This window comes from Oncorhynchus tshawytscha, linkage group LG05 (genome assembly GCF_018296145.1).
Source record: "Oncorhynchus tshawytscha isolate Ot180627B linkage group LG05, Otsh_v2.0, whole genome shotgun sequence".
Lineage (NCBI taxonomy): Eukaryota > Metazoa > Chordata > Actinopteri > Salmoniformes > Salmonidae > Oncorhynchus > Oncorhynchus tshawytscha.
Window position 1 is genome coordinate 24,981,457 of NC_056433.1, and position 19,634 is coordinate 25,001,090.

General features: G+C 43.9%; 1 protein-coding gene across 1 annotated transcript in view; it reads left to right on the forward strand.

Moving 5' to 3' along the window:
- LOC112250361 (protein enabled homolog) overlaps positions 1-19,634 on the forward strand; it is a 139,903-nt gene that overhangs the window by 57,209 nt on the left and 63,060 nt on the right. Inside the window, 2 exon segments of the mRNA XM_042321741.1 lie at positions 4,965-5,130; positions 15,043-15,220. Of these exon segments, the coding sequence (XP_042177675.1) occupies positions 4,965-5,130; positions 15,043-15,220 (344 nt within the window).

The following is a 19,634-nucleotide window of genomic DNA, read 5'->3' on the forward strand; positions in this document are numbered from 1 at the left end:
GGTGGTGGATCAGCTACCAAAGGCCTGTGTTATGTTTCAGATTCTCTCTGGTGGTTTAGACTAGAGCACCATACTGTACTTCATGACTCGTCTCCTTCATGACTCGTCTGATACAAGGAAACCAGTGGGAATGTGAAACTAGGAGCTTCGTTATAGAATGCATTTGAATACGGAGTAGAGCAGTAGTCTGTGAATAAATTTACAGCTCACTCCATTTCCATTGTTCTTCTCCATTCATTAGCATTGGATATTATGCCTTAGTTCAGGGTCCACATATAACTGTTTTTGACCACATCCTTTCCTATTCCATCTCTTTATCTAAGCAGTAGGATTGACTGGTGCACAAAACTTCCATTCTGTGTTATGCAGTGTTTCGTTTCTACCGAGGACTGTGGGGTTTATTGCTGTCGTGTGTGTTTACACTGGGAACAGGACTGTGTCTAGTGGAGGTGTGTGTTAAGACTAGGAAGCTTACTGTGTCTACTGGGATTCGTGGGTTCAAGTCTCTCTTGGCAGGTTATTAGCACTCTTTCACTACAGACTATAGCAGGCAGGCAGATCTAGAACTGTCACTACAGGCAGACAGAACTGTCACTACAGACAGGCTACAGCAGGCAGACATAGAACTGTCACTACAGACAGGCTACAGCAGGCAGGCAGATATAGAACTGTCACTACAGACAGGCTACAGCAGGCAGGCAGATATAGAACTGTCACTACAGACAGGCTACAGGCAGATATAGAACTGTCACTACAGACAGGCTACAGCAGGCAGGCAGATATAGAACTGTCACTACAGACAGGCTACAGCAGGCAGGCAGATATAGAACTGTCACTACAGACAGGCTACAGCAGGCAGGCAGATATAGAACTGTCACTACAGACAGGCTACAGCAGGCAGGCAGATATAGAACTGTCACTACAGACAGGCTACAGCAGGCAGGCAGATATAGAACTGTCACTACAGACAGCTAGCAGGCAGGCAGATATAGAACTGTCACTACAGACAGGCTAGCAGGCAGGCAGATATAGAACTGTCACTACAGGCAGGCTATAGCAGGCAGGCAGATATAGAACTGTCACTACAGACAGGCTATAGCAGGCAGGCAGATATAGAACTGTCACTACAGGCAGCCTATAGCAGGCAGGCAGATATAGAACTGTCTCTGCCGGGCTAAAGCAATTCAGTTCTAAAGATAGTCACAGTAGCTAATAGAATGCAAAAATGGAATGATTATTTTCTCTGAAAGAGGATAGATCACCTTCCAGCTACGCCACAATACTGTTCCGATTTAGATTTTTTTTTTAAGAGTACCTTAAATAGGCTCGTACTGTGTTATTGACAAAGCAATTTGATGTTCCAATTACCTTCTAATGTACAGCCAGTAAGCATAGCGGTTATTATGGCTGAACAGTGCCTACCCTGTTCTCATGGGTCATCATATCAAAGATGGAGTGAGGCTTGTCTGTGAGCATGAGGTTGCTTATTGGTTGTTTTCCTTTGTAGAGAGAGGCTGGTGACCTTCATGGCTCTGTCTGTTTGGCTGGGCTTAGTTTATTTTTAGTTCTGTATGCTGATGGGTGCTGAGAGTGAGGCGTGGGTTGAGTGAGATGAGGACGGTACTGCTGAGTAAGAGGCCCTCCCCTGTTCCTCCCTTCCAAAGCTTCCACTTCCCACATCAAGTCTGGCCTAGGGCCTGTCAGTGTTTAGCAAGCCTTGCAGTTCTGTTCTTATCTTGTTTTCTCCCTTTGAGGCTTTTGTGGAATTGCTCTCGGTCTCTCGGCCAGCTCCGGTCTGACTAGAGATCAATAATCATTGTTCCACCCGTTGGTTTCCTGAGTCGTGTAAAGGCCACGACAACGCCTCTTCCCCCTCAGAAGGCTGAAAAGATTTGGCATGGGCCCTCAGATCCTCAAAGTTCTACAGCTACGCCATTGAGAACATCTTGACTGGCTGCATCACTGCTTGGTATGGCAACTGCTCGGCATCTGACCGCAAGGCGCTACAGAGGATGGCCCCCAAAATGCAGCATTTTCTTACATTTCTACATATCCTGCACTCATTTGAGGTCATTTTGACACTGCCACGCAGGGCAGCATGATATGGGCAAACAATGTAGGCCTTATGTTTAACCAAATATTGAAATTGAGATTTCAAGCAAAACACTTGGGTGACCTGTTGGAATCATGGAAATATAATGATTATTCTATGGAATATAATAGTGGGTACTTTGAATACAGTGTAGTTTGACATGACATCGAATTAAAATGCCAGGGAGGAGTTATTGTGACAGGTTAGGAACCAAAAGTGTTAAGTGTTTCCTAGGGGACATTATAATCTTTGGCTACATTTGAATGTTTTCTCTTAGCTACTTCATGTAGCGAAAATATTAATGCTTCTCATATTCGTCTTTGATTTAGAAGATACTGTTGCATAAACAACATGCTGATTCAGGTCTACACCATCACTGTTATTATCAGGCTGTATAGCTAATTACGTTTGCTCTGACTCAGTAAATGTATTAGCTAGCGAGCCAGCTAACTAGCGATTAGCATTAGCTGCTATCAAGATTTAGGCCCAACTTGCTAAGAAAATACAAACTATCTATTTGCAGATGTAACAAACACAAACTAATAGTGTAATTATAGAATGCTAGTGGATTTATATTAAGAAGTGAAGTGAAAACAGCATCATTGTCATCAACATTGCTGCATGTGCTGCGTTGACCATAAAAAAGCAAGTGTCTCGTGGTCGAGGAACAACATTCGCTCCTTGAGTGACGGGCGGTGCTAGGTCTATGTGGAAAGTGACATGGAGAGAAAGGGAGCGTAGAGATGACTCAAGTAGCAATGTAAACTATATAATTGGACACTACATACAGGGTGTCACATTTAACTATCCAAACATTCAAATGCCCTTATAGAAGGTAAAGTAAAAACCCAAACCTGTCCCTGCATCAATACCGGTATATAGTAAAATATGGGATACCGCCCAGCTCTACATCCAGGACCTCTATATCTAGCAGTGTCAGTGGAAGGTCCTAAACATTTTCAATGTGTTCAGCCACCCAAGACTGTTGTCTCTGCTGCCGTACTGAAAACGGTACCAGAGTGCCAAGTCTGGGGACCAAAAGGCTCCTAAACCACTCCATCCTCCAGTCCATAAGACAGCTGAACTGTTAATCAAATGGCTATTTGTTTTGACTCCATTATTGCACTGGCTCTATGCGCACTCACTGGACTCTACCCGCGCACTCACTGGACTCTACCCGCGCACTCACACATGCTAACTACACTGACACTCCAACACATGCATATTGTCGCTACACACACTCTTTCACACACTGTTACTATTCTGTTGATTATTTAATTACATGTACATATTACCTCAACTACCTCGTAACCCTGCACATTGACTCGGAACCGGTACTCCTTGTATATAGTTTTGTTATTTTGTGTTACCATTTCTTAATTTTTTTATTTGTGAATTTTCTTTTTAACTCTACGTTGTTGGGAAAGAGCTCGTAAGTAAGCATTTCATGGTAAATGTCTACACCTGTTTTATTCTGTGCATGTGACCAATACGATTTGATTAGATTTGTAACAACCGCCAGATGAAATGGATTCTGATTTATCAAGCAGAGCTGTGGAGAAGAGGTGTTTCAAGCCTCTTTCAAAGAAGAAAGTGGAAACCGCGGGTGTTTCCCCTGCATGGTTTGTTGTTGTTGAACAACACTGCCTTCTCCCCTGCTGACACTCACGTGTGGGGATGTTCTCTCTCTCTCCTCTCACTGTCCCCTGGCTCTCTTCTGCTATCCTGTACCTTGTCCCCCTGGCTTTCTCTCCTCATTCTCTTACTTTTTTCCTCCTCTCCTTTCTCTTTTCCTCTTCTCACATTCTGCTCCTCTGTCTCCTCCCGTTGGAGTAGTTGCTATGGAGTGGGAGGGAGGGTGAAGCACGTTGGTGAATCATTCACTCTGCTGCCTGGCAGGGCCTTGGCCTACTTGTTTTGTCCCGCTAGTCGGTAACAGTTGTCAGGGATCACCCTACACAACTGTCATTGGACAAGTCTCAAATGACACCCATTACTATAGCCTATACAGTGAGTGTAAGTAAACCTTCCTATTTTTTTGTTGCACCACCCCCATGTTGACTCCAATGCTTCCCACAGTTGTGGAATTGGCTGGATGTCCTTGGGTTGACTATTCTTGATAAACATGGGAAACTGTTGAGCGTGTGAAACTCTGCAGTGTTGTGGTTTGACACAAACCGGTGCGACTGGCACCTACTACCATACCCCGTTCAAAGGCACTTAAATATTTTGTCTTTTCCATTCATCCTCTGAATGGCACACACACAATCCATGTCTCCAATTGTTTCAAGGCTTACAAATCATTCTTTAAGCCTTCATCTATGCTGATTTCGAAGTGGATTTAACAAGTGACATCAATAAGGGATCATAGCTTTGTCTGCCATGGAAATACCAGGTGTCCTTAATGTTTTTTACACTCGGTGTGTAGTGCATTCGTTTTGAATAGAGCCCTGTGTGGTGAGATGGAACTGTTAGTTCTCACTGTGGACAGACAGGAGTCTGGTGGGTGACTGTTAAATACTAGACCTAGGCTATATGGTTTCCCCTCTGCAGGTGGACTGCCTATCATGTATATTCACACTCACTCAGATATATCTTTATGGATATTTGTCTCCCTTAGACTCTTCTCCTTTTAATCATGTCCAATGTCATTACATAAACGACTCCTCCAATACCATTTCCCGCCCAGCCACTCTATCACTTCCTGACTTTCAGGAGACCAAGAATGTCGCTGGGATGGCCAGGCTTGATTAACTCTGATCATCTGAAGGGGTAGTTCATTCTTACTGCTCTGCTTAAGGTAAAAACCAATGTCCCCCTGTGTACTGCTGCTTGTTAATGTGTCTCTCTTTCCTTCTCCTTCTCTCTGCAGTGAACAGAGTATCTGTCAGGCGCGGGCCGCTGTCATGGTGTATGACGATGCCAATAAGAAATGGGTTCCAGCCGGCGGCTCCACGGGCTTCAGCAGAGTGCACATATACCACCACACGGGCAACAACGCCTTCCGGGTGGTGGGACGCAAAATACAGGACCATCAGGTGACTCACTGGGACTTAAGCCTAGATGATGTGTGAAGCATAGTAGTGCTTACTGTATATGAATATAAATGCTACAGTATATAAAGCTTTTAAAAGTTGTGGTTAGTTTAAAGTGGGACTGGGATTTCACATGTGACTTCAAACTGCGCTGATCTGATGACTCTAGACTTCTTTATACTTTATTCCGTCTGACCTGTGTCAGTAGGAAAGCAGTCTGGGAGCCATCTTGCCTCTCTGTGTCTCTCAGGAATGACCCTGTGTCTCTCGGGAATGACCAGCGCTGTAATTGAAAACAGGTCTGAGAGCTTTCCTGTTCCACCAGTCACTAGCACATACAGCCATGTCTGGACTGGCAGAGCCAAGGTCTCAAAAACATCAATCAATCTGTCTTTGTCCCTGGTCCAAGAGTGAAGCCCATGGTTAGCTATAGAGTCAACAGAGGGGGGCAACAATGTAGCTCCATGCCAGAGAGGAAATGTAAGTCTCCTGTATTCCTCTCCACTGACTCTGGCTTACTGTCTTACTCCATAAGATATGATCGACCAGACAGCCAGTGATACACATCTGTATTTAATGAAGGGAACATTTTAGTGAACAATTAGAGGATGACCTGTTCTCAGGAAAAATAGAAGACCTATTTCGAGAAACGCAACACCGGGTGCTGCTGAATCGTTTCCACGGCACCAGACTACACCGCTCTGATTGGCGGATTAGTGTCTGAGCTGATTGTTGTCTGTTTTGTAGCCCTCTGTGTATTTCTAGTGTACACACTACTGATGAACTCGGCCCGAAACCGGCTCCTGGGTTTTTAGCAGAACCCCCCCCAATTCAGTTATGTCAGCAGGAACTGACAAACTCCGTTATTCTCATTACAAACAAACTGGTTCTTGAGCCTCCTATCTGCAACTCTATCTCTTTCCCCTGAAAATTGATCCCCTGAAATAGACTTGAAGGAAGCCATGATGGACTCTGACTGTTTTCAGCTTTAAGAGTGAATCGTTTTTAGTTTTTGAACTGAGGTTTATTATCCTGCCATGTTTGGGACTGAACAGATGGTTCGCTTGGTCTGACTTGATCCAGCATTTGTCCTAAAAGAGTTTCCTCTACCTGTCTGGGAGCAACTCCCTCAGTGCATCAGACTGTTGTGATTTAGTTGATTTCACTGTAATGGTGTTCGTCAGTGGATATACTTTCACACCATCTAGTGCTGTTCCTTTGTTGATATAGGATCCCAGGGCCTCATTGGCATGCAGGAAGAGTGTTTGTGTAGAGGGCTGAGTGCAGTACTAGTGTAGTCCACTGAGGCGTTGTGTACATCCAGGGATGGGCAACTGACGCAACATGTAATCAATTTAAATAAATTTGAGGCCCTAATCTATGGATTTCACATGACTGCGAATACAGATATATGTATCTGTTGGTCACTGGTACCTTTTAAAAAATAAAAAAAAGGTGCGTGGATCAGAACCAGTCAGTATCTGGTGTGACCACCATTTGCCTCATGCAGCGCGACACATCTCCTTCGCATAGAATTAATCAGGCTGTTGATTGTGGCCTGTGGAATGTTGACCTACTTCTCTTTGATGGCTGTGCGAAGTTGCTAGATATTGGCGAGAACTGGAACACGTTGTCATACACGTAGATCCAGAGCATCCCAAACATGCTCAATTGGTGATATATCTGGTGACTATGCAGGCCATGAAATAACTTGGAAATGTTCAGCTTCCATGAATTGTGTACAGATCCTTGCTACATTATTATTCTGAAACATGAGGGGCCTCAGGATCCCTTCACGGTGTCTCTCTGCATTAAAATTGCCATCGATAAAATGCAATTGTGTTCATTGTCCGCAGCTTATGCCTGCCCATACCATAACCCCACAGCCACCATGGAGCACTCCGTTCACAACGTTGACATCAGTAAACCGCTCTCCCACGCGATGCCATACACATGGTATGTGGTTGTGAGGCCGGTTGGACGTACTGCCAAATTCTCTAAAATGACGTTTGAGGCAGCTTATGGTAGAGAAGGGAACATTCAGTTCTCTGGCAACAGCTCTGGTAGACATTCCTGAAGTCAACATGCCAATTGTATGCTCCCTCAACCTCATCTGTGGCGTTGTGTTGTGTGACAAAATGGCACATTTTAGTGGCCTTTTCTTGTTCACAACAGAAGGTGCACCTGTGTAATGATCATGCTGTTTAATCAGCTTCTTGATATGCAACGCCTGTCAGGTGTATAGAATATCTTGGCAATGGAGAAATGCTGACTTACAGGGATGTAAACAAATTTGTGCACAAAATTTGAGAGAAATAAGCTTTTTGTGCCTATGGAAAATGTCTGGGATCTTTTATTTCAGCTCATGAAACATGGGACCACCATGTTGCGTTTATTTTTGTTCAGTGTGTATTTTTTAGTAACGGAGTCGTTCTCAATTTACTATTGCGAGAATAGTAGAATACACAAGGTGCAACTTCAAATTTTTTGTTACTGCGTCAGCAGTTTTTTCTTATGTCAGTCAATTAGCAAGTCTGCACACAAAAAAATAATATATTGCTAAATTACTTTCATGATCGAATTACCGGCTGGGGGGCCCCATTTTTTATTTTTGTTAGTCACCGTCACTCACACACACATCCTATAAACAAATGCAAACATTTCTCTCTGTCGTATAGTAAAATGTGTAAAATTGTAGGAAATAAGCTGTTAAACAGCTCATTTTCCTCTCCACCCCATAGCAAAGATAGTATAATTGCATGAAATTAACTCCAAAACGTACAAAAAATGATCAAGAGGGGGGCCACAAAAATGGAATGGATGTTTGATCACAAACCTGTGAGCCACTGTGCCCCTCATGAGTTCAGATTTTTCTGTGGCCCCCACCCTCATCAAAGTTGGCCGTCTCTGATCCAGAGGCACAGAGGAGAGGACAGGGCCTTTTGCTGCGGTGGTAGATCCTGTTACATACATACTGTAGCGGCCTCAGGAGAGGCCCATGGGGGGAGAGCGGGATGGAGGAGTGGAGGACTGGTCAGACGATTGGAGAAAGGAGGCACTGCAGTTCCAGCTAAAGTATGCATATCATTATCATGTCAGTTGGCTGGTTACAAACTCTAAAAGTGTATTTTAGTTCTAAGTCTAGTATCCCTCTATTGGATTGGTCAACTCTCCCAGAAGCTTAATAGTTAAACTTACTGCACTCAGTTGACAGGCTTTTATTCTCTCTGTGACATGTTTCTGGTAAGTATCATGCAGCCAGTGATTCAGACAGAGGTGTGGTATTGGGGGGGGGTCAGACATAAGCACATAGACCACAGTGGCTTCCTGATTCACAGAGTTTCCTGCCATAATAAGGTTGAGTAAATCCAGGAAGTTTGGACTCTCAGCGCAGTGCCTCGCTCCCCTCAGAGAACTGATTCCACGGAGGCCAGTTAAAGACGATACCAAAGCCAGCCCTGATGCAGGGGGTGACAATGACCGATTTGAGTGCAATCCTACTATTTCACTATTGGATTTTTTTTCTTCGTTAAAGACTTTATGAAAAACCACTGTTCTTTTTGTTCCCCCTGAAGCAATAAGCCCTGACCTAGTTCCTTCCCCCCATTCACCTTGTGAAGGTCTTGTTTCTGGAGTGCCTGACCCCGGTCCTCCTGCCTACTAGGCTACTTGCTGTTGAGCAGAGGTATTTAACGCAGTGGAAAAGCCTCTATGATCTTGTTTCATTTTACCAATGCAATAAAGAGCTTCTGTCAGTCACTTTTGTCCTTACAGTTGATGTATATTGCGTATACTAAAAACACACTTCAGTTTCTAAATACTGATCCAGTAGTCTCTTGCCTGTGATGACGAAGGTTTTCATAGTACAGTCTCCAGTGTATCGAGGTCTTGCTGTTGTCTCCACAGCTGCTGAGCGATGCAGAATCCATACCTCAAGGCCCAGCCATGTCTTGTGATGGATGGGCACAGCAGACAGACCCCAGGAGTGTGTGTGAAGACACTGCGCGTGTGTGACTGTGTGTGTGAACAGCGTCATGGGAGGCTGTTTACCCAGTGATGCTGTGTATGACGAGGTGTGACCAATCCATCCAACACACAGGTTTCGGTGGAAGCGGTGCCGGTCACCATGTGCTCTATCAGCAATCCCAGAACCCTCTCGGTCTTCTCCCTGACATCTCCTGTCCTGTGGGCCTGTCATTTTAATCCTGCTGCTGTTCATGTCAACACAATGGAAGAAAAAAAATATCCCTTCTCACATAGACACCATCACTGTAGACACATAACGTGCACACACGACTCGTAGATACTGCTTACACACCACCCACACCAGCCAGGCTCCATTCACATCTCCATCTGAACCTGAGGATTTATCTTTCACATGTAGGAGGAACTAGAGTCTTCTTAGAACTGGGTTCACATGATAATTAGACACAGTGTAAGCCCATGTTGACAGTGTTCTGTGTCTGCGTTCTGCGTCTGTCGCAGCTAACTGGTTACATTGTAGTAGCACAAGGACTAGATAAGATATTCGTGAAGCATTTGTAAGACTTTCATAAGCACTTGGTCGTTATGTACCATCTAAGGATGACTAGACCCGGGGCGATTAAAAAAAAAAAAAAAAATTGTTTATTGAACCTTTTATTTAACTAGTCAGTTGAGAACAAATTCTTATTTACAATGACGGCCTACCACGGCCAAACCGTAACCCGGATGACGCTGAGCCAATTGTGCGCCAGATACCAGTATTGTAGTATTTTTCTGTTGGTAAAAATGAACTATTTTGTCCTTTAGAAACCTGCTGTATGTAAAACATTGCATGCTGTAGCTTGGAAAATATATACATGCAAGTCTGTGTGAGTTTGTTTCCAACATTAGGTCTGTTTTCCTCGAAGTTTTGTTTCCTTGCCACAATACTAACGAGTATCATTGGTATCATCCTGGCCCCTAAGTATAACCCAAACCCAAGAGTTCACTCTAAACTACATGACATGGAAAATCGACCTGCAATAGGATTTATGTCGTCACAAATGTTCTGTTCATACTCTGCTTTAGTAAGTCAGTAAGTTGGTAATAGAGGGACATGTTTCTATATTGCATCATAACTCGGTCAGACTTCATACACCGACAGACTTGAATCTACATAATCCTGTAGCGTATTAATTAGGTTCTTTGATGGATTTCTGGTTTCTCATAATGAGCAGAGAAGTTCAAAAGTACACGCACTGTGTGATTAGTATTGATGTGATTATTGACTTTTATCTCAACTTTGAGACAGGATAAATGCAAAATGCGTCGATTTAATAGCTCTTATTATTATCCGACTGACTGCTACCTGTCTGAATCTGTTTAGTGGAGGGAATCGTTAAGAGAAAGCCTATCTGTCTGGTTGTGGCGTTGGCCCCTCAGAGAACCTTTCTATTTGAAGAATGCAATATGAACCCAACAAAAACATGACCAAGAACCAGCACATTCAGTTTATCCTTCAATTGCAGCATCTATAGGCTACTTTTCCCTTTGCAATGACTCTTTCAATTGGTGACAACAGCAGTGAAATCTATAGCTAGGCCTTGAATGCCTCTCCGAGCCTGACTCGTTTAAAGTCTAATAGGGGTCCAGAGTGATTCTCGGCCAGGATACAGTACAGCTAGTTTAACCATTTGTGTGCTGTGTTTCTCTGGCTGGAGTCGAACCGACACCCGTTTAGTTTTCTCTGCTCTTCTGTGTGCCTCAGTGAGCTCATCAACAATAAATTATAGAACAGATTATATAAATCTCTGGCCTGGCTGCCTAGAGGGAAAAAAAGTGAGAAACTTTCACATCTTCACTTTCAAGAGCCAAAGGAATGTTCTAATTCAATTATAGATTTTTTAAATGAACTTGGTGCAGATATTCTAGCTATTTTTTTTCCCTACGGCTTTTCGCTAACCTTAGCATTCTAGAAGTGAAGAACCACCTCATGCTGTGAATGATTGCTTGTGAGCTGAACGCAGCTCATTCGATACCCTCCATTTGTTTATGAAAGGTGTGCTAATGTTTCTCTGACCTGAAGACTATAGACACAGGGTTGCTCCTTAGTCCTATGCCAAAGCTGTTAAATAACCACATTTATCATTCAAGGTCCCTTATACTTTACTGTAGTAAGTGTGGTGATAGTCGATGTTCCCTCCCCAAAATGTTGGCACCGAACAAATTTCCGGTCTGCTGAGCGCGAACTTGAATGTTGTGTAACTTCCGTCGCACGTTTACTGTGAACATTGAGGCTGTACCCGCTTCGCAGGTAGCCTAGTGGTTAGAGCATTGGGCCAGTAACCGAAAGGTTGCTGGATTGAATCCCCGAGCTGACAAGGTAAAAATCTGTTGTTCTGCCCTTGAGCAAGGCAGTTAACCCACTGTTCCCCAGGCGCCCGAGACATGGAAGTCGATTAATGCAGCCCGCGCACCTCTGATTCAGAGGGGTTGGGTTAAATGCGGAAGACACATTTCAGTTGAAGGCATTCAGTTTGTTCAACTGACTAGGTACCCCCCTTTAAGTTAGTTTTAACAGTGGCCAAGTAGGCTACTGTGGCTATTTAACTATAATGTAGGACTACCAAAGTGGCCTACCATCAAAAACAATGGAGAAAACACATCCCATAACATTTTAACATGGAAATAGCTGTTCTATCATTCAGCCTACAGTAGCAGCCAATGTGTAGCAGCCAAAAAAACATGCAGGGCTTGACATGAAGCTGTTTTTCCACTTGTCCTTCAGACAAGGTGACTGAAAATATTTGAGGCAAGAAACCACTTTACAAAATAAAATTAATTATTCCCATTCTCTGCCTATTGGCTACTTAGCTTATTCAAGACCGTCTCAAAATACAACACTTTCCCTTTAAGACATAAACATCTCTTTACCTGACTCCCTGTTCAAAGATGGCTAGAAATACACACATTTTCTGCTCTCATTGGAAGAAACCGCTCTCCCATTGTTGACTAGAAATTAGTTAACTGGGCTAATAACTCACTACCAAAGATTATGAACAAATGTGCTCACGTGGCTACATGCAGCTCTCACTTTGATCTCAAAACAAGCACATTTACTCCCGACCGTTCATACTATAGACTAAACGCAGTCCAGTTCAAAGTGATATGGCTATTTCCATATAGGCCTACTTCAGCTCTGTTTGGTTATGGCGCTCCGGTCTGTGTAGAGTACGGGCCTGAGTCTGTCAATGCAATAGAATCCTACTCCAATGCCCTCTGCCTACAAGAAAATCTCTTGCACAGTTAGTTTTGCATACTAAATTTTGCCTAGTTCGTTTCGATATATTATACTGAAAGTGGCTAATATTGTGTTGATTCGAACACAATTCCGGCAGTAGAGCGAAACGTTGAGTGTTAACTAATGGGGGGAAACTGTAGCGGGCTCATTATTCTTCTGCACGGCAGTCTGAGGGGAGCTGTGCGCATTCACACAGCTCTGAGGGAACATAGTCAGTCAGTCTACTACCATAGGTTGTATTAGCTGTAATGTATGACTCTTATGAACTCTAATTTCCTTACCTGTAATCACGATACACTTGTTTTGAGCAACACATGTATTTATAAAGTCCTTCTTACATCAGCTGATGTCACAAAGTGTTGTACAGAAACCCAGCCTAAAACCACAAACAGCATGCAATGCAAGTGTAGAAGCATGGTGGCTAGGAAAAACTCCCTAGAAAGGCCAAAACCTAGGACCAGCAGGGTCAGAACCAGAACCAGGCTATGAGGGGTGGCCAGTCCTCTTCTGGCTGTGCCGGGTGGAGATTATAACAGAACATGGCCAAGATGTTCAAATGTTCATAGATGACCAGCAGGGTCAAATAATAATAATCAGTGGTAGTCAAGGGTGCAACAGGTCAGCACCTCAGGAGTAAATGTCAGTTGGCTTTTCATAGCCGATCATTGAGAGTATCTCTACCGCTCCTGCTGTTTCTAGAGAGTTGAAAACAGCAGGTCTGGGACAGGTAGCACGTCCGGTGAACAGGTCAGGAGTTCCATAGCCGCAGGCAGAACAGTTGAAACTGGAGCAGCAGCATAGCCAGGTGGACTGGGGATAGCAAGGAGTCATCATGCCAGGTAGTCCTGAGGCATGGTCCTAGGGCTCAGGGAGAGAGAGAACAAACACACTGGCTAAGACATGAGAAATACTCCAGATATAACAGACTGACCCTGCCCCCCGACACACAAACTACTGCAGCATAAGTACTGGAGGCTGAGAACGGAGGGGTTGGGAGACACTGTGGCCCTATCCGACGATACCCCCGGACCAGATAGGATATAACCCCACCCACTTTGCCAAAGCACAGCAACCACACCACTAGAGGGATATCTGCAACCACCAAATTACCACCCTGAGACAAAGCAGAGTATAGCCCACAATGATCTCTGCCACAGCACAACCCAAGTATTCCTCGCAGTACTTCAGAATAGCTATCCAAACCATCTCACTTGCTCTCCCTATCCTTCTCCCTAGAAGTGCACCATAGTCCCTGTGCCAAGAAAGCAAAGGTAAGCTGCCTAATTGACTACCGCCCTGTAGCACTCATGAAAGTAGCCATGAAGTGCTTTGAAAGGCTGGCCATAGCTCACATCAACACCATCCTGGAAACCCTAGACCCACACCTCCCCCTGCAACTGTATCCTGGACTTCCTGACGTGCCGCCCCCAGGTGGTGAAGGTAGGCAACCCTTACATGCCACGCTGATCCTCAACACTGGTGCCTCTCAGGGATGCGTGCTTAGTCCCCTCCTTTACTCCCTGTTCACCCACAACTACATGGCCAAACACGACGCTGACAACACAACGATGGTAGGTCTGATCACAGACAACGATGAGACAGCCTACAGGGAGGTCAGAGACCTGGCAGTGTGGTGCCAGGACAACAACCTCTCCCTCAACGTGAGCAAGACAAAGGAGCTGATCATGGACTACAGGAAAAGGCGGGCCGAACACACACGGTAACATCGACAGGGCTGTATTGGAGTGGGTTGAGAGTTTCAAGTTCCATGGTGTTCACATCACCAACAAACTGTCATGGTTCAAACACACCAAGACAGTTGTGAAGAGGGCACAGCAATGCCTTTCCCCCCTCAGGAGACTGAAAAGACTTGGCATGGTTCCCCAGATCCTCAAAGTTCTACAGCTGCACCATCGAGTGCATCTTGACCGGTTGCATCACTGTAGGGTATGGAAACTCCTCGGCATCCAACCGTACGCCGCTACAGACTGGAGTGAGTACGTCCCAGTATATCACTGGGGCCAAGCTTCCTGCCAGGACCTATATACTAGGCGGTGTCAGAGGAAGGCCCAAAAAACTGACAGACTCCAGTCACCCAAGTCCTAGACTGTTCTCTCTGCTACCAAGTCTACATCCAAAAGGCTCCTTTATTAACAGGTTCTACCCCCAAGCCATAAGACTGCTGAATAATTAATCAAGTGGCCTCCCGGACTATTTGCATTGACACAGACCCTTTTTGTTTTTACACTGCTGCTACTCGCTGTGTATTATCTATGCATAGTCACTTTACCCCTAACTACATGTACAAATGACCTTGACTAACCGGTACCCCCCACATTGACTCGCTACTGGTACCCCGTGTACATAGCCTTGTTATTTTGTTACTTTTTATTACATTTTTTGCTTTAGTTTATTTAGTCAATATTTTCTTAACCAACAATAGAGTTAAGGGCTTGTAATTAAGCATTTCATTTCACCTGTTGTATTCAACACGTGACAAATGCAATTTGATAATTGTTTTGAGCATCACAAGTAGTCCTCTAAGGAATTGAAATTAGCTATCAAAACCATCTCAAAAACCATCCCTCTCTCTCGATCTTCCCCCCATCTCTCTCGATCCCCTCTCTCTCCCCCTTTCTATCCTTCTCCAGGTGGTAATAAACTGTGCCATTCCCAAGGGGCTCAAGTACAACCAGGCCACACAGACCTTCCACCAGTGGCGCGATGCCAGACAGGTCTACGGACTCAACTTTGGCAGCAAAGAGGATGCCAACGTATTCGCCAGTGCCATGATGCATGCCCTGGAGGTGCTCAACTCTCAGGACACAGGTGAGGGTGAGCTCTGCTGACCGACAGGAAGAATATCTGCTGTAATGACCTGGGATATCCAGCTCTCTTTGGTGCTTTGACAAATGCGAGGTGGTCTTGCCTGTTGCCGTCCTGTTGTTTCAGCCATTGCAAGTAGTCGTAGTGAGAGGTGTCCTGCATGTTTAGTGGGCAAGGATGCACAACTCTTAGCTGATGTAAAAGCTGGGTAAGGGTTAGCCTTGGAGTGCTGTTCTCAGACACACTGGTTAATCTGACTAGGTATTGGTAGATTTAAGCAGGACCCAAGAGGTAGAGCGAAACCCTCTATAAATGTCATCACAGTTGAGCGTCACATTAAAACTACAGTACTTGACCAGATATTTGCCGAAGGCACTTTAAAAAAAATATTCTTGTGTTTACAGTCCACACAGATGACTCATCAATGTTTTGCCTCACTTTGCAGAATGTTTTGCTTCACTAAGCTGAATATGGTCGGGTGAAGGGAAAAAATAAATAAATACAAAGAAATGATTTGCGTCTAATTCGTTTTGATCCGCTGTTTATATTGGTTTGGCAGAATGACTCTCTTGTCCTCAGAGTGAGATCAAATGTTTACTGAGGACCTGCTCTCATAAAATTGGATGCAATTCGACGTTCTGATGTGTGTCTTGGGAGGTTGTGTGTGTGTGTGTTTGGGGAACTCTGGGTCTGGCGCAGGGGCCTAGTGAGGGGCTCAATCAAGGCCCTGTTCCTGACCTCCTCCTTCTGTGGCTGCAACAACTTGTGACTGACTAGGCCCTCAGGGGTTCCACACAACAGCAGTCACACTGAGCCTAGTATCTCTCACCGGGCCTTTTAGTCAGACTGTTTACTTATTGCTAACAAATGATGCATTGTTTTCAGTGGCGGCCATTTCTGTTTTCCAGATATGCTTAATCTCTGGAAAGGCTAGCTAGCGGCTGGCCTGGCAGTGTTCTGGGGGGATAGCTACAATGTATTTGTATTCTCTCCAAGCAGCAGTCTGCTGAGCCCAGCCCACAGTTACCTCAGATGGAGTGGCCTTGGAACAGACTGTGATTATGCTGGTTGCCTGCGCTGCCTTCGCTTAATTTGTTGACGGATGCGATGAGCCACTGCGTCTAATGTGAATAGCTTTCCTGTAATCTCTACCACCACGCCTGAGTAATATACACACTGTAGCTCTGGTGATATTTTCTCAATGAGGGCTGGCTGCCTGGGACAGAGAGAGGTGTGTTTGGTTGTTGGTAATATGATTGCGGAGCGGATCATCAGTCATTTTGAGAGATCTGACGGTTGTTGTTGTTTTCCAACGCACACTGCACCCAATCTCTTCCCTGAGGGGAAAGTTATTGTTTTATAGTCTCCTTGCCACTGTTTGGAATAAGACTGACTGAAGTTCAGAAGCTATTTAACCAGGTCTGTATGAATGGATCCAGGTTTCAAAGCAAATACACTTTTATTTGTGACATGCTTCGTAGACAACCGGTGTAGATTAACAGTGCTTTCTTACTGGTCATTCTCTGACAATGCAGAGTTGAGAGATTTAAAAAAAGTATCAAATTAAATAGTGACACTTGGAATAAATACACAGTGAATAAATAATAAAAATAATGCATAAAAATAACATTGTTATATAGGGAGTAGAAGATATTGTAGCTATATACAGGGAGTACCATTTACTGAGTCGATGTGCAGAGGTATGAGGTAATTGAGGTAGCTATATACTGTGCATAGAGGTAGGGGTAAAGTGACTAGGCAACAGGATACAGTGGGGCAAAAAAGTATTTAGTCAGCCACCAATTGTGCAAGTTCTCCCACTTAAAAAGATAAGAGAGGCCTGTAATTTTCATCATAGGTACACTTCAACTATGACAGACAAGATGAGAAAAAAAAATCCAGAAAATCACATTGTAGGATTTTTTATGAATTTATTTGCAAATTATCGTGCTCTCCATGACTGTGGGTCCAGGGTGTCTGGGATCAAAATCAAATTATATTTGAATAATAGGTGTAGACCTTACTATGAAATGCTTACTTACACGTCCTTAAAAAAAAGGATCTGCCCTTTTTTTTAAATTTCCGCCTGAAATGACATGACCAAATCTAACTGCCTGTAGCAAGGATATGCATTTTCTTGGTACAATTTGAAGGAAACACTTTGAAGTTTTGTGGAAATGTGAAAGGAATGTAGGAGAATATAACATAATAGATCTGGTAAAAGGTAATACAAAGAAAAAAACAACCATTACTTTGTATTTTTTTGTACCATCTTTGAAATGCAAGAGAAAGGTCATAAGGTATTATTCCAGCCCGGGTGCAATTTAGATTTTGGCCATTAGATGGCAGCAGTGAATGTGCAGTTAAGACTGATCAAATCGAACTTTATTTGTCACATGCAAGTGACAAATAACAAGTGTAGACTTTACCATGAAATGCTTACTTACAATCCCTTAACCAACAGTGCAGTTCAAGAAGAGTTAAGAAAATATATACAAGGGGTACCGGTATCGAGTCAGTGTGTGGGGGTACAGGTTAGTTGAGGTAATTTGTACAAGTAGGTGGGGGTGAAGTGACAATGCATAGCTAATAAATAGTGAGTAGAAGCAGTATACAAAAGCGAGGGGAGTGAGTCAATGTAAATTGTCTGGTGGCGATTTTATAAATTGTTTTGTAGTCCTATGGCTTGGGGGTAGAATCTGTTAAGAAGCCTTTTGACCGAGACTTGGCGCTCCGGTACCGCTTGCAGTGCGGTAGCAGAGAGAACAGTCTACGAGTAGGGTGGCTGGAGTCTTTGGCAATTTTTAGGGCCTTCCTCTGACACCAGATGATGATGATGATGATGATGGTGATGTGAGCCATGACCAGCCTTTCAAAGCATTTTATGGCTTCAGATGCGAGTGCTACAGGGTGATTAGTTATTTAGTCAGGTTACCTTGGCATTCTTGGGTACATGGACTATGGTGGTCTTCTTAAAACATATAGGTATTAGACTGGTAAAAAAACATTAGCTGGCACACACCCAGAATAATAGTTTGTGTGGAGGTGCTGACTAACACCCTGAGGAAGGCACAGTGATGCCAAAACATTGGTAGATACCCATTCAATTGCTGGGAGATTACACATGGAGTGTGCAAATTTCTTTATTTTGATAGTTTATGGTATTACAGGCTGGGTCAGGGAGAGGTTAAAAATGTCAGTGAAGACACTTGCCAACTGGTCAGCGCATGTTCTGAGTACACGTCCTGGTAATCCGTCTGGCTCTGTGGCCTTGTGAATGTTAACCTGTTTAAATGTCTTACTCACATTGGTTATGGAGAGCGCGATTACACAGTCATCTGGAACAGCTGGTGCTCTCACGCATGATTGTGTTTCTTGCCTTGAAGTAAGCACAGAAGGTGTTTAGCTTGTCGGATAGGCTTGTGTCACTGTGCTTCTCGTGGCTGGGTTTCCCTTTGTAATCTGTGATAGTTTGTAAGTCCTGCCACATCCGACGAACGTCAGAGTAGTAGGATTCGATCTTCGTCCCGTGTTAACGCTTTGCCTGTGATGGTTTGTCAGAGGACATAGTGGGATTTCTTATGTCCTGGTTAGAGTCCCACTCCTTGCCTTTAGCTCAGTGAGGATGTTGCCTGTAATCCATGGCTTCTGGTTGGGATATGCATCTACGTCACTTTGGCGATGAGCTTGTCAATGGACTTAGTTAGTTTTATTGACTATTTAAAGTATACAATATACTTGCAGTGAAGCCACTCAACTACATTACAGTAGTCATCTAACAGACTCCCATCCAGAGTGACACACAAAAGCAACCAGGGTCAGCGCCCTGATCAACACATTGGGCACATTGACAGTTCTCCCACAAAAACAGCGACTCGGACGAGTGATTTTTCCCCCCCCTCCCGAGAAAAGAATAATAAATAAAATAATTCCACCCCCCCCAATACACCAACAACCAACCAAATGTGTGTGTATGTGTTCATTTGAATGAGAGCGTGTGTATATTGCATGTGTACAAACACCTGCACCTCATCAGCCTCAGGCAATCCGGCATTAACTGTAACAACACTGCCCCTCAGTGTCATTCAAACTTAATTTTTGTTATGTTTTATTTTGACTTTGTTTTTTAACTTTTTATCTTTGACCGTCATTCTATCCCCCGCCTAGCAACTCCACTCCCACCTGTCTCCAATTCCACATGTGGATTTCTATACACCATATATCTTTCAACTATGCTGTGATGTTTAAAATACATGCAATCCATGGCTTCTATTTGATTAGATAGATTGTGAGTTGAAGATAAATACTTTTACTAAGAGTATTAGTAACTGACTGACCCAGTCTCTCAACAGTACTATTTCTAGGGTCAATTTTTGATAAATGTTATGCATTTTCAGCCATTCCTGAACCTGAGACG